This window comes from Anopheles maculipalpis, chromosome 2RL (assembly GCF_943734695.1).
Source record: "Anopheles maculipalpis chromosome 2RL, idAnoMacuDA_375_x, whole genome shotgun sequence".
In the NCBI taxonomy this organism is placed as follows: domain Eukaryota; kingdom Metazoa; phylum Arthropoda; class Insecta; order Diptera; family Culicidae; genus Anopheles; species Anopheles maculipalpis.
Window position 1 is genome coordinate 25,930,351 of NC_064871.1, and position 24,426 is coordinate 25,954,776.

The 24,426-nt window shown below is 44.0% G+C and overlaps 2 protein-coding genes across 5 annotated transcripts in view; both read right to left on the bottom strand.

Moving 5' to 3' along the window:
* Nucleotides 1–24,426, bottom strand: part of LOC126556635 (tyrosine-protein phosphatase 10D) — a 240,056-nt gene that overhangs the window by 205,581 nt on the left and 10,049 nt on the right. For 3 of the 4 annotated variants that reach the window (XM_050212018.1, XM_050212019.1, XM_050212017.1), the window contains exons 2-11: nt 7,979–8,504; nt 6,663–6,707; nt 4,921–6,021; nt 4,417–4,848; nt 2,924–4,354; nt 1,415–1,649; nt 1,157–1,343; nt 824–1,081; nt 495–753; nt 301–420 (exon numbers count right to left, since the gene is read on the bottom strand). In XM_050212018.1, the coding sequence (XP_050067975.1) occupies nt 301–420; nt 495–753; nt 824–1,081; nt 1,157–1,343; nt 1,415–1,649; nt 2,924–4,354; nt 4,417–4,848; nt 4,921–6,021; nt 6,663–6,707; nt 7,979–8,504 (4,594 nt within the window). Of the gene's footprint in view, nt 1–300; nt 421–494; nt 754–823; nt 1,082–1,156; nt 1,344–1,414; nt 1,650–2,774; nt 2,807–2,923; nt 4,355–4,416; nt 4,849–4,920; nt 6,022–6,662; nt 6,708–7,978; nt 8,505–24,426 lie in introns of all 4 variants that reach the window. The other variant, XM_050212020.1, reaches the window with a different exon arrangement.
* LOC126558678 (pancreas transcription factor 1 subunit alpha) overlaps nt 6,119–24,426 on the bottom strand; it is a 396,742-nt gene continuing 378,434 nt past the window's right edge. The window contains exon 4 of the mRNA XM_050214727.1: nt 6,119–6,136. The gene's annotated coding sequence lies outside the window, so the exon portion shown is untranslated. The remainder of the gene's footprint in view (nt 6,137–24,426) is intronic.

A 24,426-nucleotide genomic window follows, 5' to 3' on the forward strand; every position in this document is an offset into this window, starting at 1 on the left:
GATAAGAAATAGTACACGAAGCTGGCATCAATTTTAAATGAAGTTCATCTTTAGTAAGGCGACGAGATATTAACAATGAGTGCTTTTGAGAGGATTCATGTACGTATGGAGGCGAATCGCTTTGCAGGGGAGTAATAAATGCGACACGACGTGCAAACCACACTGTGTGTGATCGCTTGAGAATGGCAGCCAAGAATATAAATGTTTGTTTTCTCTTTCTGTGACAAGCTTTGCTGCACAACTCGGATGATCGTTTGCCCATGATCATTAGATTTTTGTTTTTCGAAAACAGAAACGTACCTTCGTAGCCCTGATTGTCGTGAATTTCACGCTCCGTGCCTTCTTTACCCTCCAGCACGACCAGCAAACACTGATGAATACATATATATTGCTGCTCCGTTTGTACCATCCAGACACGTTCTACAAATAAAAAGGGGACCGAAATATGTTACATCTTCTAAACGAAAGCGAAGATAAATGGCGCTAAATATTACCTTTCCGCATTGCCCAGACAATACCAAAAATGTCTACATAATCTGAGACCTGAATTTGCTGCAATATTCTGTCCAGTGTGATGAATGTGCCGGATCGGCCCACACCGGCACTACAGTGCACCACGATTGGCCGTTGATCGGGCCCGACACGTTCGCGGAACGCTCGCACGAATCGGGCAAGCGTTTGAGGAGGATTTGGCACACCAAAGTCGGGCCACGTTGTGAAGTGGAAGTGGCGTATAATACGCTGTTGTTCACCCTGCAAAAAAAAATATTCAAAAGTTAGATTAAAACTGAAGTTTCAAAATTAATTCGCAATCGTTTCTTACTCTCGTCATCATAAACTCGGTGATGACCCAATCCGGGTAATGGCTATCATTAAGTAGTGTCACTTTAATGTCACCGTAATATACTGGTACGGTATCGTGCGGCCAGTAATGGTCGCACTTTTCTCGACCTTTCTCAAAGGTGCGCGTTAGCATCACAATTGCACGCGAATTGCTTTCCCAGCACATCCGCCAGAAATCGTCCCGCGTGGAGTGCAGTGGACCTTGCGTCACAATAAATTCTCTCGGTGAGTTATGACCCTGGTAGGAAAAAGTAAGATACCATGATGTGTTTTAACAACATTCTCAACTGATCTTGTGTTGCTTCTTGCTTACTGGCACGTAATTAGCATTGATATAGTCCGAGCCTTCCTCATCGTCAACCGGTTGTAGTTTAAATCGGGAATGGTCATAAGGTAAAATGTTGGTAAATCGATTCTTCGGCCTATTGCACGGTAGATCCGCGAATGTGCATGGTTGGTCGCGGCCAATATGTTTGAGTTCTTCGAACTCTTCACTAAATCTGTAAGGATGGATGCGAAAAGAAAAACATGTAGGGATATTGTTGCCTAGTAGGTTTTACCTTTCCCTCACCTAAAATCGGAATCAGCTGACATCATGCGATAGTGTTCGGCAAAATTCTTTACCAACACCGGACGGCTCGTTTCAATGGTACTGTCTGGCAGGGACATATTGTCATTGGTCCGTTGTTCGGTGGTTTTACGACCGGTGTGTCGTCTGCGGCGAAGGAACAGCACTACCCCTACCAGCATTGCGATGATCAGTAATGGCACTGTGATCGAAACGATGAGGGACGTATTGTCTTGAGCTTGAGAGGATGGATATGAGAAAGAAAAAACATTAACTTATTTTGTATGTCAAAGCTATTTAGATTTACAACAGGACCTCACACAATATCATGCTACAATGGTAAAACAATGAAGAAATAAGAAATTGAATGATAAAATTTTTAAATACTTTGAAATGTTGGAAACAATTAGTGAACTTGAAATGCCTAGACACATAACATTCATTTAATAGAAAGCCAACTAAAAATTGATTTTATGACTCGTTTTTTAAGTAACTTAAAACAAATAGGATGACTGCTACAAAGACTAGCTCAATTCACATTATTGCCTTTGAAAAATAAGGAACTACACTATTTAAAAAAAAATCCGTTCAGTGTAGGCCAATGAAAAAATCCTTTTCCTGGATACTGCTCCCCCAAGAGCCCGCAAAATTAAGCTAACCTAACTTCTCACACGCATCCACCCCAGTCTCCAGACCTATTATGAATTTTTTGGATCAATTTGAGCAAAAAAAATTCGAATACCCCCGATCCAGCATAAAAACTAGCTGAAAAGGTTTGTCATGTATGAATGAGAATAAAATTGTTCTAAAACAATAAAATAAAAATTGACTTTCTTTATGAAAAGACGTTTGCAGAGCGTACCTTCAGTTAAAGGCTGGCATAGGAAATATTAATTTGACCAATCGGACACGATTAACTGTGCGTTTGTTCATTATACAGACAAGTTTTTTACGTCGATTTTGGAAGAAAACTTGGTTAAATCATTATTATCAACAGATTATATATTATCTTTTTTTTTTTTTTGTAAAATCGTTGCTGGTTGATGATAAGAATACGTTGTATTCCTTTTGGAATAGATATAATATCTGTTTTGATTGATTGAAAAAGTTTTATCAAGTTATGCTGTATCTCTGTCCTTGCTATACGGACAATTTTGTGATATAGTGTATATGACTCATAAACATAAGAAAACATGCATTACAAGAAACCCAATGAAATTATAAAATGATTTTCGAGTTCTTAGAACAAAGGAGTAATACGAAGGAGATATAAATGAAGACATGCATCAAACATAAAATCACATACAAACATGCATTATGAAAACGAACTGTAGAATGCAGAGTAAAGTGTGATAAATCTTACCATCCACCGATAGAAGAGCTGTTTTAGTTTCCAGCGAAAGAGTGAAAAAAGATACATGGATAAGTGTCCCATCAACCATGGAATAGTTTTAAAATCCCCATAAATAACTTCAACTCTAATTCATGAAACATAACTTCGAACAAACTTACCTGTGCGAATAGGGTAACTGTAGGCCGTATCGGTGAACTTATCCGGTGCGGTAAACGCACGCACCTTTACCTTGTACGTGGTGCCCGATTTTAGCGGACCATTGCAGTAGCCCGTCTTCTTCGCATCACAGTTCTCCGTACCGATAGTGAAATCCTCAACCGAACTGTTCTTGAACGGATAGTACGGTTCGATAACCTGATACGGTGGCCATACACTGTACGACTGAACATCGCGCCAGCTAGGCATTTCCAACCCAGAGGCATTCTTCGAATCATCTTCAGCAATTATAATCGTGTACGTTGTCACAACTCCATTTTGATCGCTGAAATAATGCTTGCGGAAGCGTATTTCAATCGTCGTTGCACTACTACCCACTTCTGTTGGAACGACTTGAGTTTCCGGTTTCGGTGGCGCCAGGATTGGCATCTTCTGCTTCCATATGTGCTCCGGTCCATAACCAATAGCCGTTTTCGCCTGGATGCGGAACACGTACGATTTGCCTGGCTGCAGTCCCTTGATCGAACCACGCAGCTCATTCGGTCGGAAATCTTTTACTTGCGTATGCTGTGATCCGTCCAACCCGTATGTGATCGTGAACTGACGTATTATACCATTCTGTTCATTTGGTGGTAGTGACCATTCAAACGTAATCTCACTTGGTTGAATATCAATCGGTGCGAATTTGTCCATCCTGCCCGGAAGTGCTTCCTTGGTTTGGAAGTTTGCTGAAATGGGTAAACTGACCCGCAGCACGCTTGATTCCGTTCCTGAGCGGACTACAACGGTAATGGTGTAGTTACGGTGGGGCTTCAAATCGGTAATAGTGATGTGATTGTTGACTGTGTAGTTTTGCACATAGTGTGAATCATTCATCAGATACTGAACCTCGAAGGACGTGTACTCTCCCTTCGGAATGTCCCATTTCAGCGCAATCCATGTATCGTTGATACCAGTTGCCTCGAGCATCGTAATCGGATCTGGGAACATACGATCTTGTCGCTGAATCGGTTGACTTGACACCTTTCCGCTCACGGTCCAGACAGTTATGTTGTACAGCCGGCCAGGAGTGAGACCGGTAAATGTAACTTTCCGATCGGTATCGTTCGCTAGCTTTTCCTTATCTGGAATGGCTGGATCTCCCAGCGAGAAACGATACAGATCGAACTTTGAAGACTGCTGTGGAGTAGGAGTGTAGCTGAGCGTAACCGTGTCCCGGGTGTGCATATTGTTTACAATCACCACTTCTGATTGAATCAGTGGCATCGTTCGCGTTTGCAGTTTAGTCAGATCGCTTGTCAAACCGTATGATATGGTCTGGATTTTGAAATTGTACATCACACCAGACATCAGATCTCCGATAAGCAATCGCACGAGTGGTGGTTCTTCAACGACTTTCTCATCATCACTCAGCGTGCCTGGATATGGTAATACTAAAATAAAATAAAGCGCATTAATAGTAAGCCGTCGATCGATCGCACACTACAAGACTTACTTGTATTAGTTTCGGTGAAATTCTTCATCGATACTTGATCAGGCTGTTCCGTTGGCCACCAGTGTATGATGTACGTTTCTACACGCCCCTCCGGACGCGGGAACTCCAGTGTAATGTTGTTAGAATCAACCAGCGGAGCAATGTTAGAGACTGGATTGGGACGCACGGTTTGATTGACTTGCTGTGGATTCGGACTCTCCACACCGTAGCTTACGGTATTAACCTGAATGGTATACTTTTCACCCGGCGTCATGTCCGTAACGTCCGCTTCGGTAGCTTTCACGGACGGTAACCGTATCCATTGCTTTTCGCTTTCCGTTCGGTAGCGGATTGAGTATTCGGTGAATTCTGATCGCTCCGGAGGTTTCCAGTGTACCAGTACCGAGTTACTCGTTACCTTTTCAATCGTCATATTTCGCGGTGGGTTTGGATCTGTAAAGTAAAGTCAAAAACAAGCAACTCATTAAAATTGTATGCTTTTGATCCCGACCAAATAGTACTTACAAACAGCCTGGAAATAGGAGTGCGGTTCGCTGCGCAAACCATGACTCACAGCGAATACCTTCACTTCATAACCGGCGCCCGGATAGAGATTCGTAAACACCAGCCGGCTTTCCGTGGTCAGTACAGTCTTGCCATCGTTGGTATCGTTGCGTGTATAGGTCACCTCGTACTTGTCCTGCTTCGAGTTCACATCGCTCTTCCAGCTAATATTCAGTCCCTCGCGAATAGATTTCAGATCCTCGATAATCGGTGACGAGGGTCGCGTGACGACAAAGATCACCGTTTCGTTGGATTCCATCTTGCGCGACAGTGCCTGCACTGTTACGGAATAGTTCCGCCCCGGAAGCAACGTTTCCAACGCAAACGAGGTTTGATTGGTACTCATCGTACTCGAATCACCATTATTCGTTTCCAGCTCGTGATAGCTGATGCGATACTCGTCCTGCGTGCTTACTTCATCCGGCTTCCAGGAGATGGTTATGATACCCGTCTTGCTATCGGTGGAAGATAGCAATTGCTTCACGGGAAGCGGTTTTAGCGTAACATCACCGTTGGCAGGCCAGGATGTCACCTTTCCCGACACGGTTTTCACCACCACCTGGTACGTTTTGCCCGGGTCGAGATTTTCCTTAAACTCGAGCCACGCCATATTCTCATTGTCATTTCGCAAAACGGCCTGCTGCCGGCGGGACGTGGATAGCGAGACCTGATATTTGTCGAACTCGCTGGTACCCTTCGGCGCTTCCCACATTACTTTGAACGAGTTTTCTGTGATGGACTTTTTATCGAACGTCACGTTCATCGGGCGCAACGGCACGGTGCGGTACTGGGCGGTGGTCGGTAGCGATATTTCATCTTCCGACATTGTTTGCACAGATATGTTGTAGGCTCTGCCCGGTACGAGCCCTTTGAAAGCTGCCTGCGCCGGTCCAGGTGGTTCGCCTTCCTTTTGAACGTACAGCACGCTGCCGAGTGCATCCGGTGGTTCAATCGATACCTTGTAGTGGGTGTATATTCCGGCCGGATAGGGCGGTTGCCATAGCACAAGTAGGGTTGTTTCATTACGGAACCACACGATGAACTTTCCCGGCGTGTTAGGTTCTGGGCGCAGGAAGTAAAAAGAGAAACGCGTTAATAAAACCTTGAAATGTATAACAACATACTTTGCATTGTTAATATACCAAGAGACAAAAACCCAAACTCCACGGTAAACGTGCTACGTGCTTAGTTAGATATGTTATTAATTTACTAATTCGTAATTTATATGCCTAACTACTGCCAATTGTTAGTGCTACTGATAGTATATATATATATATATATATATATATATATTTAAATTATGGTAAATAAAACATTAAGAACAAATCAATAAGATAAGCTATTTCCGTACCAGTAGTTAAAATCAAATTTTAAAAAATACTTAAGGTATCCACCACCTATATTTTAGGACTTGCTATAATTATATGAAAGTAGTTCCTTATTTAGATTATGTGTCTTACTCTAATTTGCATAAGAATTCATTACAGATTTACTTTTGTCTTCAAAACGCTATAGAATGTCGGCTATGCATGGACCGCCATGGGAATGTTCGTGATTCCAAATGCTCGAAACTTCTTCGTGGAATGCATAACTAAATGCTTAAACTCAAAAAGGAAAACGAAACGGAAAAATGTACAGGAAAAAAAATATGGAACTCAAAACAGGCCACCATGCTACGACAGCGGGAGAGCGTTAAGAATTACCTCGCAGAATCTTAATGTCCAGCAGATCTTTGTGCCGATAGCGCTCTGTTGCAAATACCACCCCCAACACCAGTTATTGTCATTGCCAGTTTACCGGTCGTTGTTAGTGGTTAAGATGGGCGTACGGAGTTGATGTTGGTTTTTAAATGTTTTTGCACGTTCGTCCGTTTTGTTGGCCGTGTCCGAAATGGCGAAGTGGACAGTCAGGTAAGCCACACAGATCAGTTGGTGTGCGCGAATGTGTTTGTGTGTTTCAATATTGTTTCGAAGCAGCAACCAATCGGTGGTGTTTGATGGTTTTTTGAAGCCCACCAGGAAATGTGCGTTTGGTTGAGAGCCGAGGGTCAACAGCAGCAACAACCGGAGTTGTTTGCGTTGTGTTGCGTTGTATATAGTTTTTGCAAACATTTACCAAACGATTTGTATTTGTACGCGAAGGTGTTTTGCGTGTGCGTTGTGTTGTGGGGGTACGTTAACGTGTACGTGAGTAGTGTGACAAATTGCAACCCGCGAAAGTCAGCACGTTCCAAGGGGTTCGTGGAGCCATCACCAACACCAAGAGCAGCATCATCATCATCATCAACGTCATTACCGTCGTCATCCGTATTGTCCATCATCCGGAAAAGGGTTAGTTGTTAGCGAATTTATCGTCGAACGTACAGGGAGAAAATGAAGCAAATTCCCGAGCAGGGAAGGAGAAGGAAACAAGATAGAAAGATTATAGTGAGCAAAGTGAATTTGTTAAGCGTTATCCATTTAATGCGATGCCACATGTAGCAGCAACAGTAGGAAACAAAAGCATAACATATGCTTTTCAATTGAAACATCCGTTCGACTATCGTCACAGAGCGATGATGCCGGTCGTCAGTTTTGGGATCCCTCTGCAAATGACTGCGAGCGTTGTTGTGATCAGCGTCGACCCTGATCACGTTACCCCCCCGTTTCGGGCGAGACTAGACTGGCGACGGAGGAAAACAGCTACACCGGTTTACCTTGAAAGTATACATAAAACTACAGACATCCCCACAGTACCATTCCATAGCGATTGACCCCTTCTTCTACTGCTTGTTAGTGCTGTGTTTGTGAGCATGAATCATTCGCAGCAGTTCTTCAGGAGTGTCATCGGTTAAGCCACCCGTATTAGCTACAAACGAAATGTTAGTCGTTTTATGCGTCGGCCCCTTTTAACCAACGTTTGCTACATTCCTTCCTAGGAAGAAGAAACCCATCCAACTCGTTAGTAAAACACCGGAACACCGCAAAGCTAAAACCGACCAATTTAGTCAACCATATCCCGAACGAATACAATCACTTACTTGTAGTGAAGTTGCGGCTCGTGTAGGCGACCGATTCTTTGCCGTCGTACAGTGTATACGCCTGCACCTGGTACGTTGCACCGGGCGTCAGGTCCCGCACCATGTACTGGAATTGGTTGTCTTCGATCGCGACCGTCTGGTTGGTGGCGAAGTTATCCGACAGACCCAGAATCTTCAGCTTAAACGATGAATAGTTGCCCTGCAGTGGTGGACTCCAGTTGATGATGACATTTTTGCCGCTGCGCGGTATGACGGTAAGATTGGCCGGTGGGTCCGGTGCCGTCGTGATCGATACCGTCCACGTGAGCCAGTCCTTGTGCGTGGAGTTGGTGTAGTACAGCCAGAAGTTGTACCGCGTGCCGGGCAGCCCGTTCGAGAACTGTATCTCATCGCCAACGTCCCGCGAAGCGATCGTTGCGTTCGCTGCCGGATTGCCGATCGGTGGGTAGTAGTCAAGCCGGTAAAACGAATCATCCAAACCCTGATTGCCCGGGATTTCTATCACTAGATCCGCACCGTAACATTGCTACCAAAGAGGGGAACGAGGGAAAAGAGAAGGAGAGAGAGAGATGAGTAAAGCTGTTTAGTCACCATGATAGCGATGATACGGTTGATTGGTGATACGATCATACCACGATCGATACCAATCAAGAAATGGGAAGAGATGTGAAGAGATAAGTGTTTGTACACCGGAAGCGGAAGTGACAATTTTCCTGTTGCAGGGTAAGAAGCGTCAAGAGAGGAGCGTTAAGAAGACAAATAGAGGTGAAGGAGGCAGATAATAAGGGTAGCTTTTTTCATTGGTCCTCAGCTGTGAGTACTACTTGAAGGCGGAAACTGCACGCAACCATTTGATCGTAATTTCAATTTTTATATCTCATAGCATGTGATACAAAAAACATTGGATGTAAAACCTGTTTGAATAAAGTATCAGGAGTAGTACAAGCGTCGTAAATAATTCAATTTAACCTTGGTGCAATCTTGCAACACCGCCATTTTGAAGTGTCATCTTCAGGTTTTCTTTTCCTCAGTTGTAATTTTTTTTTGAAGTGGTACCGGTTTGTACCGAATAAAGCTTTTTTGCGAAGAGTTCTGCTTCATTACTACAGCAAGAAACAAATCGGCTATCGAAAGTCATCGTAAATTAGTGGATGTTTATGACGACCATGCTCTATCACAAGGAACTTTTCAAAGTTGATTGCGCAGTTCAACAGTGGCATTTTTTGTTAGTACTAAGAATAGCTCCAGATATTCCTTGAAATATGAAGATAGAGAACTTCAAGGCAACGTTCGTTAAAGATCTCAGCCAGCTGTAACTCAGCCAGCCATTACCCAATGTTCCAAACTATGGGGATGGTCCGCAAGAAAGGACATTGGTTGCCGTACGAACGTGAAGCCAAGGGATCATCGACCCCGACACCATCGATATTAAAAAAAAATGTAAAAACACTGAAATGGAATGTCCTGCCCAACCCGCCGTACAGCCTAGACATGGTGCCTTCTGATCATCATCTTTTCCGATCGATGCAACATGGCCTAGCAGAGCAGCAACTCAGCAAGTTTTGGAGAAGTGAAAACAAGGATTGATGCAATGCATAGCGTCCAAAGAACCCTCTTTTTTCTCGATGAAGTCCTTTATTGACCAAAAAGATGGGAAAAAGTAATAATTTACGATAGAAAATAGTTTGGAAATCGAACGAGTTATCAATTCATCATAATAGAGCTTTCCCTTTCGAAAAAAAAATCAGCACGAACTTATTCGAAGTCGTGATACATTCAATTCAATTTCATTTTGACTCATAGATGCTCATTGATTTACTTAGAAATCGTAATGAATTAAATTTAAATCAAACCGAAAAAATACATTAGAATGATATGACACGTGTTTCTCTACCGGAGCAAAGAGAAGGTGTGGGAAGATCGTATGTTTAGAGAGTTAATCACGCTACCCGTAACCGGAACAAGTGGAACAAATGATTTCAGAACCATAACACCGGTTCAAGCAAACGATGATTTACGGAAACAAATGTATACCACCACCGCCCACTTGCCACTATTCGGGCCATTTCTTCGTACCGAGCAGCATGATCAGCCAAGGGAAAAGCCGGTGGCCCGGTATCTGCCAAACAGTGCGTCAGACGGTTCGTCGGGAGGCACGAAAAAAACGAAACCAACAACTAGCATACAATCACCCAACCAAACACACATCACCGCAAAGACTGCTTGCTTTCGGTGCAAATGGAAGTCAGCAAAAAAAAAACCATCGAACGGAAAAAGTTAAAAGCAGAAACATGAAAACTGAACGAACCATGTTATGCGGCACGAAAGTACGAGAGGAAAAGTGGCGCATATCTAGTAAAAGTGAACCGAACATGAGTGAAAATCTATCACACCGACACTGGGGAGCGATGGGTAAGAGCAAAAAGGAAAAAGATCAAGTGCAGCAGCCATGCATTGCAGTAAAACAAAAGGAGGATGTTGCATTTACCGGAGGGTGATCACTCGGTGAGGTGATGAAGCGGCAAAAGCTTCCTCCCCCTCACTATCTTGCGAGTGGGCGGAAAACAGTAGAAAAATTGCACAGATAAAACATAGCAAACCAAACACACTCACACAACATTACACTCGATGGCCAGTGCACGTTATGTACTGCTGCAGAGAAAACACGATCGAAAAGAAATGCAAAACTTTCACTTCAATCGATTGAACACATAATTTTGGATCGATTTTCACGTGTTAGGTTTTTTTTTTTAGTTTCAAATACAGATATGAGATGCTGCAAAGGTCGAGAGAGGGAAACAGAGAGATTGCAAATCCATCACACACTTCGACAGACGACAAATGGTTTGGTAAAAAAAATAATCTAAAAACCATTTAGTCACTAACCAAACAGTTATCAGCGATACTCGGACAGAATGAAATGCTACATCGTCGTTCGTTCATTCGGAACGATTTTGATGACGGTAGTTACTGGTTGACCACAGGCGTCTGGCCTTGCAGCGGTGGTTGCTGGTCGGTAGACAATTTAACTGCACTTATCCGCAGCTTATCCACCGCCAAGCAATCGACGGAATCCATTTTGTATGTTCCTTCTCTGCAATGTGCCGCCATACTTCTCTCTCATGCAAGTATGTGCACGAAGTGGTATCGCTTTCGATAAAACGCCGACCGGATCCGAGCTCTGCTGGTTCCGTGCCGTGACAGGTAAATCCCAACTTGCAAGGGAGACTCGAAGGATCAACGTCGAAATGCAAATGTTTGCATAAATAAAATTCTTTCAGCGGGATATTGATTCCGATTTAGAAATAAATTGCACATATGGTAGACAAAAAAAAGGGAAGTGTTGCTAGGAGTGAAATGGAACCTTTACAGTAATCAAAAGCGACCCGCGAATATACACAACCAAATATCGACCATTTTACGTGCAATGGCGATTGATGGATGGCCGGAGTTCGATGAAGCATCGGGAAAATATGCAAAATCAAGAAGGGATAGAGGCAGGAGGTAGGCATTTCCATTTGCTGGCTCTTTGCGTGAGAAAAAAAAATGGACCAATTTGCGAATTTCTCAATAATTCATTGAAAATCACCACCTGTGTTTTTGTTCAATTTGGAGTGCCCGTGCCCCGGTACATTGCATGCCGGATACAGACCAGACCGTGCACACGAATGCAATCTCAATGGATACTGGTTCACAACTCCTTCCCGATGGTCGTTTGCATGATACAGAGGACCTCTCCGGTGCCGGAATCCGGATCGATACGCATATCGAAGGAGTAGCGTTTGTTTGCAGACATATAATTGGGAAGTTTGCTTCTTTTATTGGCTGCCGAGCAATGCTAATGTTAGGTAAATTTACATTTTAAAATTAATAAGTAATTAGTTTCAAAAATGAACATTAAAAATTCGATTCGAATAATTCAAAAATATTCAAAATAGGTCGCTATTGTGCAGCTCAAATACAAAGTGAAAATGGGCGGAAAGTGTCTCAAGCTGGTTCATCCAACAAATGTTTAAAACATGTGAATTTGAATTGGCTAAACTGTTTTGTGACTATCAAACTGCAAACCTGTCACTAAAAACGTGACTCAAAGCTGTACGGCTGATTCTAAAGGCTGATTCTAGACTGAACTGTACTGTCGCTGGCATTAAAATTCGCTCACCGGGAAGCATGCATGCCATTTACTGCCTCACACACACTCACACATTATCAACAGGAACCGATTAGCACGTGCGCTCGCTCGGGTGGGGATGCATTGTTTGTGAATCGGTTGATAAGCGAAGGAAAAATAATTTACTGTTCCTGTTTCGACGATTTGCCGCCACCGTGGCTGGAAAACGTTTTCCATGTTTGTGCTAGGCTTTGCGTTGTTCACTACCACCTCGTTTGCCTTCCAAATAACGGCATACGGCAACATATGCTGCACCTTTCAAGCTATGTCACGGATAATGGTCTTTGCAATTGCAGATGTGTTTGCTGATCAATCGCTTCAACTTGTGCAGTGGTGGAAAGAAGCAATCGAAAATTGGGAAAATGATATGAATGCTTTTTGTATGATTTTCACACTTTTATTGATTCGAAATAAAAATGCATTTTTACCATTTAGAATCATTTAAAATATATTTTTTTGATGCTTTTAAGTACGTAATGGGATATGATTATGCAAAAATTATCTTCTTATAATAATGACCAGCTAATCAAAATGGTTATCAAACCAACAAATCAGGGGTAAATTCTACTCGTAAAAAAGCATGAATATATGAATGCTACTGATTGATAAACAGTCACAGCCTAATGATCTATTGTTGAACAATCTTTTCAACCTTGCCAGTGATCCTCCGCCGTTTCTTCAATTTCACACATCGCACAATTATTGTCGCGTGGCGCAAGTTGCACCTTTCGCCGAGGTCAACAGCCAAATTCACCAAAACCGAAATGCGACGCAATCTGGCCACCGGTCTGGTTTGGGCTTTGGAGCTTTCTTACTTCGAAGCTGCGCTCACGGTATATCCAATCGAAAGTGTTGATCAAACAGCCAAATCCATTCCATTCCGAGCCATTCGATCTGCCAGCAAATAGACCGCCGACAACAGCTACTACTACAGGAAAAAAATCACAAACACTAGACACACTCACACATCCCAGCCTCTCAACGAACGCCGGAACACCTAATGATCCACCCAATCAAAGTTGTGCGGTGGGGTTTTGTTTCATTTCTTTCAAAAAGTGAGCTCAGTCTATGATCCGGCGACTCGGCAAATGTCCAACCTCCGGGCCAAAGGTGTGTGTGTGTTACGCTCGAGTTAAGAAATACCATTGCGTAAAGTCCAACTCGCTAGCCCGGGTCGGGAGTTCGGTGCAGGCAGCAGTGCTGCAGCCGGAAAATCGCTTAGTGGAAAATGAAAACGAAGGGAAAAACGCGCCTCTCGCTCGTTATTCGCGAGCCGGTCACACAAAACGCGATTTTACTCGGTGTGTTTGTGTGACCCAGTGCAGGAGTTAGTTGAGGTTAATTTCTGTTGAATTGCGATCGACTGATTGAGATAGACAACGGACGTTAATTGCAGCTGCCGCAGTGTCCGTCGAAGTGCAACTGCAACCGATGCAAACACATTGCTGCCACACACAGGCTTTCGAGCTGAACTCGTTTCGTCGGACCGACTAATCGTCCCTTCCTCCTGCCGTGTGAACGCCTGCCGAGCGAGTTCCTGCGGTGTGTCGCCACATGCGCTGCCATTTCAAATAATGACTACGAAAAAGTAAGTATGTTAGCTCGTACGGTCGCTCACGCTGCACAATGTAGCAAACCGAGTGCCGGCACTAGCTTTACCCAACCCCGTCCGACGGTTTATTAGTAAAGAATGAACAAATTTCACTAAAAAATTCAAGGCCGTTATTTTATTACACCATATTTGTTACATTGAATCGTTGTTAAATCGAGAAAGTCGAACATTCCTTATTCTGTGGTAAAGATATGATTGCAATTGGTGCAATAAGTTCTTTAATAGTGTCAAAACAGTAAAATGCTATCTTCGTTTGATGCTTATCTGAGGCATACGATAATTCGGATGTATTTTTTTATAAAAATCAACATTTTCGTCTACTAATTTATTAATAAAAAGAGAAAGGGATAGCATCAATCTGTTACTATCGGCATGGATCGACAGCAAAGGCTCACATTTTGTGTAACACTTTATATAAGCCACACTGTACGTTGACACAAATCTGTGTGACGGGTTAATTATGGCTTCTGTCATTTGCTCGACAGCAATCAAATCGTTTCATATGACATACGGTCAGTAATCGTTACCAAACTGTACTCTACTGATAAGATTTCCAACGACACAAAAAAAAATCACAAAAACAAACCAAACCAGAAGCTGATAAAGTTAGCTGATACTGGCATATTCAAACATATCAATGGGATAAGTTTAATAGGATTAAGAAAAAATATCTCTATTTTAGTAGACAAGAAATGCACAAGTTTTAACAATAAAAAAATTCGTTCACAATGTGCTTCTTTTGTTTTTTTTGCAGTTCACAAAATGTGTAAAATATGTGGCATTTATTGGCTTAAAATTATACCACCGCTAACGATTGATATACAAATGAGAAAGTTGTGGAACGTAGAATTTTAACTTTTGCGCTCCGCATTGCTGGAGATCAGGTGTAGTTTTACACTTGTACAAACAATTTGTGTCAGGGCATGTCAGACAACAATTTCTACGACGCAATACCGAGCCGAGTGTTCTCGTGGTGGCATCTTTTTTTTTTTAATCGTATTAACAGCTCAAACATTAGTAATCAATTCGCAGGTGCTTGTAAATATGCAGCAATTAGCACATGGTACATCATCATGACGATCGAAATAAATAATTGAAGCGCAAGTGAAGCTTCTGGAAATTATAAACTTATTTCTTCTTCTTGGCGTAACGACTTCTAAGGTCACGCCGGACATCGAAATGCCGACACCACGTAGTTGGATAGTCAGTCCTCACTACGGGGGGATCGTCCGGATGTGATTTGAACCCCGGTCCTGTCGTTTGAAGACCGGCGCCGCTGTCGCCTACACCACCGGACCGCCCCTTATATAGAAAGATTAAACTTATTTAGAAGGATTAAAACAATACAAAATGAGGATTTAAAAAATAGCAATAACAACGGAAAAAGACCATTGGAAGAGGAATGAAAAGTGTCATACATCTGGAAACTGGCGACTGTTGGCGGATAGGTATTTGGAGACAAAAAGTTTTCCTTTCCGCTGTGTAGCTGACAGGACTGAGACACGGTGAGAATGAACACTATTCAGAAAAAGTTAGCTGTCTGTCGGAATTTTGCTCCTGTCGCAGCATCGGATATCCGGTAGAGCTTGTTGTTTGAATAAAATTTCATCGAAAAGAATAAATATAAATGCAAAATTGCGCTCGATCTATAATGAAGCTGTTCGTATTTTCGTTCGTTCGTTTTTAAATATTTTAATCTGTAAAATTCAGAAATGTACTAAAACATTTCTTACTTTAATTCGTTTTATAACAATATCCATCACGGTGTCCAGTAATGTGGCAGTAAAATTCCATTTCCCTTTAAAAAAAAACACAAAAACAATGTACAATAGCGGTGGGAGATTTTGTGCCATTTTTTTACCAGCTCAAACCTCAACTGGGATGGTCGATGATGGTGATGAGATCATAATTCATCGCCGTTTTCATCGGCATTAGAGCTGTGCCCTTCCCGTTCCCGTCCGTAACCCGCCCGGGTTATCTTTTCAGCTCATCACTGACTCATAACGTTACGTTGTGAATGACGTTCTACGCTACTAGCGTAGCGAAAAAGAAAAAAAAGAAAACAAAACACAGCACGTGGGATGTAAAATCATTGTTTTCCTTCGATTCCCAGCTCAACCTTCAGCAGGCCCCACTAGCCACGATTCTGTGCCCTGTCAGTCGTTTCCCCTTCAAACGAATGCCTGCCACTAACGCTATTTGTGCGAAGTAGACATAAAGTATCTCCACCTCTCGGCACGGTTAGCCAACAGACACGACACCGCTGGTACAGATAACTCTAGCTGTACGCAGGAGGGAAAAATGTATTAATAAGTACAGACGGGGTGTATGAGGATAAGATTTGCTACACAACAGCGAAAGATAAAACAATCTTTCAACGAGTAACCCATCTTCTAAAGCTCCCGAGCTCCTTCATCTACCCCATTATCCAACCGTCGAGACAAACCGTCTGGAATCGTTTATATTCACATAATTAAGTAATTCTTACAGCAACAAAAAAAGAGGGCACAAAATGTCTGAGTTTAAAGCAGCACACGTTTTTTCCCCTATTCTGGCGGCACCCTGACATGGGAATGGGTTTAGAAAAGTGTCCTCGTAAAGTACAAAGTGCAGTTCGTACGTACAGGACCAACATACGGACAGTGAAGACGAATCAAGTCACGTGCAGTCTTCACTCCGCTCTGCAACAGTGCATCCGGGCCCGCTTATTACGACCTCCCGCGCAACGGTACGGTACTATCTTTTCCCATTCTGCAGGCGTCTCATTGTCTCATGCGCGCATAAATACCATCCACCGCTGGAAGGCGTCATCTGTTGTGTCGATTGTTACCTTGGGCCGTATGCATGGGAATGCACAGTGTATGTGGCAAGAAACATTGCGCCGGATATGATTATAATGATGAGCTCAGACAGTCGGCGACAACTTGCTTCCTCCCGCGTTGCAACGTGCCACAGTCGTCGACTTGAGCATGACAAATTTCGTTCCATCTCGAGTGGTAACCGGGGGAAAACACTTTCTGGTGGTTGAGCTCCGGCAGAAGGCTCCACGTCCGTTGCAAGCTATGCAGATTGTACGATTTACCCCACCGGCAGTCGGTGCAAACGGTTCCGTGTCCCGGACATCTTCAAAGTTCAAGGACCCACCAACATCTCCCGACGTCCGAGATGTGGTATTCAGGAGCAATTTGACTTCATACCACGCTGCTCCACATGCCATGAAAATGTCGCCACGGACTGGCGTTGTGTGATGGATGAGTGTATCGTTCTTCAGATCGATGTGCCCTTGAGTGTTGACATCGTTACGTTAGGAGATCCTGCTAGCTGCTGCTGCTGCTGCTGCTACTACCGCAACGAATAGCAGGCAAATTGCTTTGGCAATGGTACTCGGAATAGCAAACCGACTGAACCGGTCCGGATGTTTTGGGAGGAAACATCCCGAACGGCTTTTCAACGAACGGTTATGAGAAGGGATCCCGCAACAATTCTATACCACGATGGAATGTGAATTCGTACGGCGGGAAGGGGAGATACTCGTTAAAGCTTTACATAGTAACAAAAGCACATCAGCCTTGTGCCTTCGCGAAGCAGCGCCGAAAGCCTTACTTTTGGGGTCAATGTTGCACAATGTTGTACGCGTTTGGTTGGGGTTCGATCGTAAAATTCATAATGTCATCAAGCCACCGAACGGTCCCCAATGAACGGCCTGGGTACTCAAACTATCTTTGGATACACCACCCTCGAGTAAAATTCAAATTGGACGGTGGCTACAGCGCAACAAAAGGTTATCTGATGAAACATTCGGCAAAATATGAGCGTCCTTTTTATAGCAGGCTGGCTGTTCCGCTTCGCTCCACAATGAACTGAAATTATTGTAGCGATGGAAATAATACAATACATCGAAGGCCACAAATTGATACAAATACAAAGGCTGTTGGCATTGGCAAGAATAATTACTGCCAGTATCAATTACGCCGAGCTGTGCATCGGGAACATCTCCATGATTTAATTTAATGGATAGAATGTTATCATCATTCAAAGAATTTAAAACACAAGACATGCCACTTAATACCTTCGCATTAATATTCATAATATTACACGCTTCGTGGTATGTTAGAATTACAGCACTAACTCGTTAACAAATTGAGTCTTACACGACCTGCATTTTCATGTTAGCAAGTCGCTAGTGTTTCCGGAACCCGTCCGAACCATGCAGAAATCATCGTTCTAAACCAGAACGTGGTAATTATTTTACACATGCAAAATGCAAATGAGTACGATTACATTTTTGATTTCCCAGACCTCCCGTGGTCTCTAGCTGAATGCACCGCTGGTCCACACTACTGAATACTGGACCATAAATCAAAGATTATCGCAACGAGGAAGGCTCGCGGGATCGACCTTTACCCAAAACTAACGGCGATGCAGAAGCGAATGTTAGAAGTCGACCTTCGACGGGACGGGAACCATACGGACCTTTGCTGTCGGTGTGCTTCGGACTGGTCGCATATGTACCTGGCGGAACATCATCAGGGGGCAGCTAATTGATATTCTGTCGCTGCGAAATGGCTAGCCATCGGTCTGCCATGAGTCTACTAACCGCCGACGGTATAGCGCGATGAAAAAGGATGATTTATCATCCCTTTCAACAGCGACTTGCCGTTCAGTTCCGTAAGCGCGTTGGGCAGGGGGAAAAGGCTGCTTTGCAAAGTTATGATAATCCTGGTACGTGGCGAAAGGCATCAATTTGTGCACAATCTTGCACGCGCAACTCTCGTACCCACACTTGTCATGATGAGTATGTGGTGCAGGGTGTACAGCAACCTGTACGCCTCACCCCCAAAGGTAGACAATTACGTACTGAGGGGTCCGTTTTTGGGGAGGGCACTATCTAAATAATTCTGGAACAAATTCTATTCTGGAAAGGCCCAACGAACGCACGGCGGGGCGAAAGAAAAATGATAAATACTTCCCCCAACCGATGAGGCATTAGTGATCAGCTCCTCTTCAGGTGGTTTTTGGTATCGCTATCGTTTGATGCCAGGCACACCAGGGACCATTGTTTCCAGGACGACTACGTTGTCTACATCGTGTGTATTATTATAAGTTATACGAAACACAACATGCTTGACAAGGATTTATTTTAGGGGAACAGGTCCTGATGGTGAGTAACCGTGGTAGGATTCGTTTCCTTGGCAGCGATTCAACTTTTCCGAAGCTTTTTCCATACCCTGCTGCTCCATACAACAGCCCCACACATATATTATGTATCGACCCTCCAAGGGAGTTTCGCCACTGTTTCGGGAGCTGTTAGGATTGTGTGTACCGAGGTAGTAGACGAAGAGAACCTCTAAAACAAAGCAAAACAAAACAAAAAACTGTCCTCATCATGATATTTTTGCAGACAACGTGCCGAGCCTAGTACGGGTAGTAGCATCATCAGCAAAGTGTCCTCTTCATCGCCGTCTGGAGAGAAGGAAACGCCTGTGAAGGATCATCACCGGCGTTCCGGGTAAAAGTACTACCCTTAATATATTTCCCTTTCGCTGTCTAGCGTCTAGCGAGTGTAGCCACGGGAATCACTGGCGAAAACCTTGCCAAAACGAAACTGAAAGTGTGCTTCCACACCACTGCTGCTGCATTCCCAGTTTCGCGAAACTGGGATAATTCTATTTGCGGTACTTCGGTTACGGCGTTGGACATCAGCCCAACGAAATGTATTTTCTTCGCTCAAATGTACACGTTTTAAATCATTTCCAATTTTTGCACTACACTTTTTTTACACCGGCTCTTCTCGGCAATGCAGTCCAATAAAACATGTTGTATAATGTGTGTTATGTGTACGTGTGAGATGATTTTAGAGCGCAGCCCAAACAATGCACCTCCCCAAAAAAAAAGCAGATTAAACCCTCTGAAGCCCATCATTGTTTTGTACCATTTTTCGTTTGAGTGCGCGAACTGTTCGCGCCTTTTCTGTGCTGTGTGTCAGTGGCGGAAGTTTTACGTAATTACTTAAGCATTCGTACAGAGTCGCTCACAGCATACATTCTCCCACCCGGAGGTGGGCGTCCGTGGTTTGGTCCGGAATGCAACGAGAGCAGTAATTATAATGAACATCTAAAGCTATAATGAACAAATTTGCCTATTTGTGGCGCAACTGAGCAGAGGTCTCGCGATGAATCCACAATAAACTAACATATGAATGGAAGCTCTTCCACATTGATTACACTTCGTTGTAAAGCCGTCTTTTTTCTCTAAATTGTTTATCTTAAATTTAGTATCATTCAAATAAATCGGCGCTCAATCACAGTTTAAAAATCCCGCAGAAAAATCCCATCTCGAAACTGTGGCGCCTTAACTTCGTCATCTCACCACTAGACTGCGATGGAACGATTGAAGCGAAAAAACTGGCCGGACTGGTTTCGGTGTACTTTCCAACACATGGAAACGAACGCGCATGGAATCACCTCCCCCCCACCCAGGTCTCGGGACACGATTGTCTGAAGCTGGACTGAGTTCCAGCGCGGTCGAAAGGTGTGTTGGAGCTTTAACACACGCCTCAGTAGTGGTGACGGTGAACCTTAATTCTCGAGTCACTCAAAAGAGACCTTTTTTGTGCGCCAGTGGGGCAGCACTCTACCTAAGGCGAAGGTTCCAAGGTTCGTCCCAAAGGTAGCACGAAGCACCACGACAGATATTGACGTCGACGGTTGGACGATAGTGGGATTCCCAAGACGATGCCAAATTGTAGACTCAGAAAGCTCATAGGTTGACGCGAGTGATGGTGGAATATTTGAATGCAAATTGGTTATGGCAACGTTCTAAAAGATGAAGATAGTGGCGGATGGACCCATCGTTTAGTTTTCTCTTTCTCTTTTTTTTTTATTTAAACGTCACAAAACATAAATGTCACCGGCACACAAAAACGCTTGCTCACCATTTTGCCACCTAGGTTGAGAGTTCCAAAAGTGCGCTATGAAAATTACTAACTCATAAGCGTGTCCTGGCGGACAAAGAAAATTTACCACTCGGTAGAGAAGCGATCTGAACCACCGTGACAGTCCCACCTTCTTTTTGGGAGGTTTTATTAGCTTGTGGAGTTAGACTTTCAAGTTTATTGGTGGCGTGCTAATGGCACAAGAATTTAGAATGTTCTTTGTTTAAATGAAGAAGCTCGTTTCATGCCAATCTAGAGGGTTTTCCCGAATCTGTGTGTAAAATAATAATAAAAAATAATTATTCAATTTTTTTTATATTTTCGTTTTCCAATTTTTTATTAAACTGAATATCTTAAGCTGAATCGTTCCCCTGCCACCCCCCAAATGACCATCAGCCCGAAGTGTACGCATCGTTTTTTTTAATTGATCAGACTTGCAAATTCAAAATGGTCTAAAAGCCACGGATTCGTTCCTCACGAAACACCATCACAATGCACTTCACGACCGCACCAAACGGCCGTGCATGGTTGTGTGGTGTTCGATGCACCGTTTGCCTTGCACTTTGCAACACACGCGGAGGACGTGCCGCCTGCCCTCCGACGTTGGTTGTTGCAATGTGCGATAGATGTGCGCTGGAACTGTGACCTTCACACCACGGTTCACCGGATTCGTGTGGCATTGCAGAACTCCACAGTGGAGCACACGAACGTACCAGCTCTGGAACTGGAGTAGCAAGCAGCGAGAAAAAAAACCCTTCATCATAGTTTCCAATACGCGCACGTTACTCATATCCGCCCCTTCAGCCACCCCCGCCCTGAACATTTGTAATTGTGTACATTACGCGCGTTCGGGTTTAACCGCACGGACAAACAAGACAAACACCTATATCACACTCAACACTTTTACGGGCTCCAATAGCAAACCGTAGCCAGAAGCAAAACCAGGAACTAAAAAGTGTCGCGTTTCCATTCGTCCATATGGCATTGGACATCGAGTTGTATGCATACGAAACAGAATGTGTGCAACATTTTAAACCCCTTGCACACGCACTGTTACAAATTGACTTCGTGGTAGGGCCTTACCCGAACAGAAGAAAGTGATACTGGCTTCCTATTTTGTTTCACCACCGTGTCTGCCCGTCAGTGAAACATTTTATTTATTTTCTTCTCCGATGTTCAAAATAGAAGAGAAAACGCGTTTTTTTTTTTTCATTTTCAAACCGATCGCACGTGAACAACTACGATTCCTACTACGCACATCTTGCTTGCGATATCAACGCGACAACGCTTCCGGGGGGCATGGGATCGAACAAAAGCATTCCACCCCGTTCGACGGCTACTTCCTGTTTTCCAGCTTTGAATTGTTGCGTTTTGCTGCTATGGATGGATGGATGAACGATGAAAAGCACTATTAACCATGGATGTTAGAATGGAAGGTGTATTGATGGAGGGAAGTAAAAGAACTAGAACGCTCCACGACTTTATTGCCCATGGCAGCAGGTAACGCAACAAACGACCGGAAATTGTCGGTACTCTGGGGGCGGTTGGTGGACTATATCAACATGTATCAATTAATTACAGTTCCACGCCTTTGATTTGTTTGCGCGTTGATCCACCCCCGGCGAGCGCAGAGGAAAACTAACCTGTGAGGCAGACAGTGTGGCAGAAAACCAATCTAAACTTAGGACCCGGCCCGAGCTGAAGTCATTCCATAAACCACACACACAAAAACTGAACAAGAACAAACAACTCCGCAAACAAAAGCGAAAAAAGGCCCCAAACCACGTCGTTTGGGACAGGTGTATTACCAAAAAAAAAAAAAAAACACAAATCTGCTGTTTCATTCGAGTATTGCACCTCATCGAAGGCAACACAAGCAATGGGAGCAAAAAACAACAAACGAAAGTCATGATATATAACCCAATAGCCAGCTCATTCGTAGTTGGAAGCAATTTTCTCAATCAACACCACTCCGAATCTCTATCGTTCGACTCCATGGGGGGGGGGGGGGGGGGGAGTGGAAGGGGGGAGGGGTGTACCACCTACGGGGAAGGATTATGTGTTGCAAGCTTTTCTTTTCCAAGAAACACACTTTACCACCACCCTTCCGGTCCTTAAGAGGTGTTGCTTGTGATTTTTCCAGGCGAGCTTAACGCAGCTTTCCACGAATGGAACGAATCGTCTGCGCTTGCCGATCCTTTCCTCCGACGCTCACGCAGAGCATACATACAACACCTACCACAGCAAATAACACACACAACCCACACACTTATCAGCAACGCTTGATTTTCCACCGCTCCACCGGAGAGCTACCGGGGAAGTGTGTCGTTTGGGGATGCTTCGTCGCTTTGGTTGCTTCGCGGCAGCAGTAAACGCAGAGCACACACATGAAAAGCGCCCAATTTTGCGCCGGCATAGTGTTGCACATGCGTAGAATGCACGTGTTCGTGGGTGAGATTTTCCTTCCACACCTATGCAAACAACGAACCGCACCACAAGAAGAGCTTCTTCCGGTATGATGAACATCGTTTCCATGGCAGCACGGTGGAAACCGGTGAACACACAATTCCTCGACCAACCAATACAGAGAACCATGTTCCAACACAGGAGACGATTGAAGCGCGTGTGTGTGTGAGTGCGTGGGGGAAATTACAAAAATACATCGACCACTCATCGACGACGGGCCGAAGTGGATTGGAAAATGGATGGGGGAAAGTGTCCCTGGGGTGGCATCAGAAGTGGCTAAAGGCCTCGTCACAGGAAACCTTGTCGAGTGATATTGGGTAAAAGCAATGCAAGAACCGATTACCCGCTCTGCCTCGTGTTCTGGCGTGGCGATGCACAGATGTGGTTCCTTCCTACTCGGCACGGGTAAAACGGGGAAGGAAATGAATCTCTTTTATTCGACACACTGCCTGCACCCGTTGACCGATGTAATCGGTAAGGTTCGGTAGCATTAAGCAGATTAAGGGCCCGGAGAGCTTGATGCTCCATTAGTGATAATGGAACACCGGTCAGTTGGTCAACCCATGCGCTTGTGTCCTTAATATCTGCTGTGCGGGAAATCCATACCCTAGAGCGGACGGATACCGGTCACACACACAGTCAATATCAATGGTATTAGCAAATTTGGATGCGCATTCTATGTTGTGTATTACGGGGAAGAACAGAACAAAAACTCCATTTCCGGGAAAGCTAAATCCGTATGGAACAATATCAACTATTCGCATTCAAAACTATTTTCCCAATCTAATACACGTTTGGTTTTCGTGCTTTCATTACTAATTAATTTTGTTCAATGAATGGAAGGTGCAGGACGGACATGACATGCTTATTCATTTCACATCTCAGTCACAAAAAGTATGGAACTTCATTAACACTAGAACCGCCATATACATTTTTGTCCCAGTCCCAGGTTTGTCTGAGTGCCCCTATCGCCCGCTCCCCACCCAAAGCATCACCTGCTGGCTATTGCGTATTTGGATCTCCAGCATAATACTTGCAGGTCCAAACAAGTAGCCTGCACGAATGAACTTGCCGGCCTGCTTGGTCGCTGTGTATGCTCCCAACACCAGCGCAACCAGTGTGCCTGGTTAGGACTTAGGACGTAGAAAATCAAAGTCTCTCGATCAAGTACGCAGTGGATGTAGTTGACCAAATGTGTAGAAAGTACTCCGTGAAAAGTGCTAGTAGAAGGTGACCTGGTTATTCATAATTGTAATGTTCTTGAT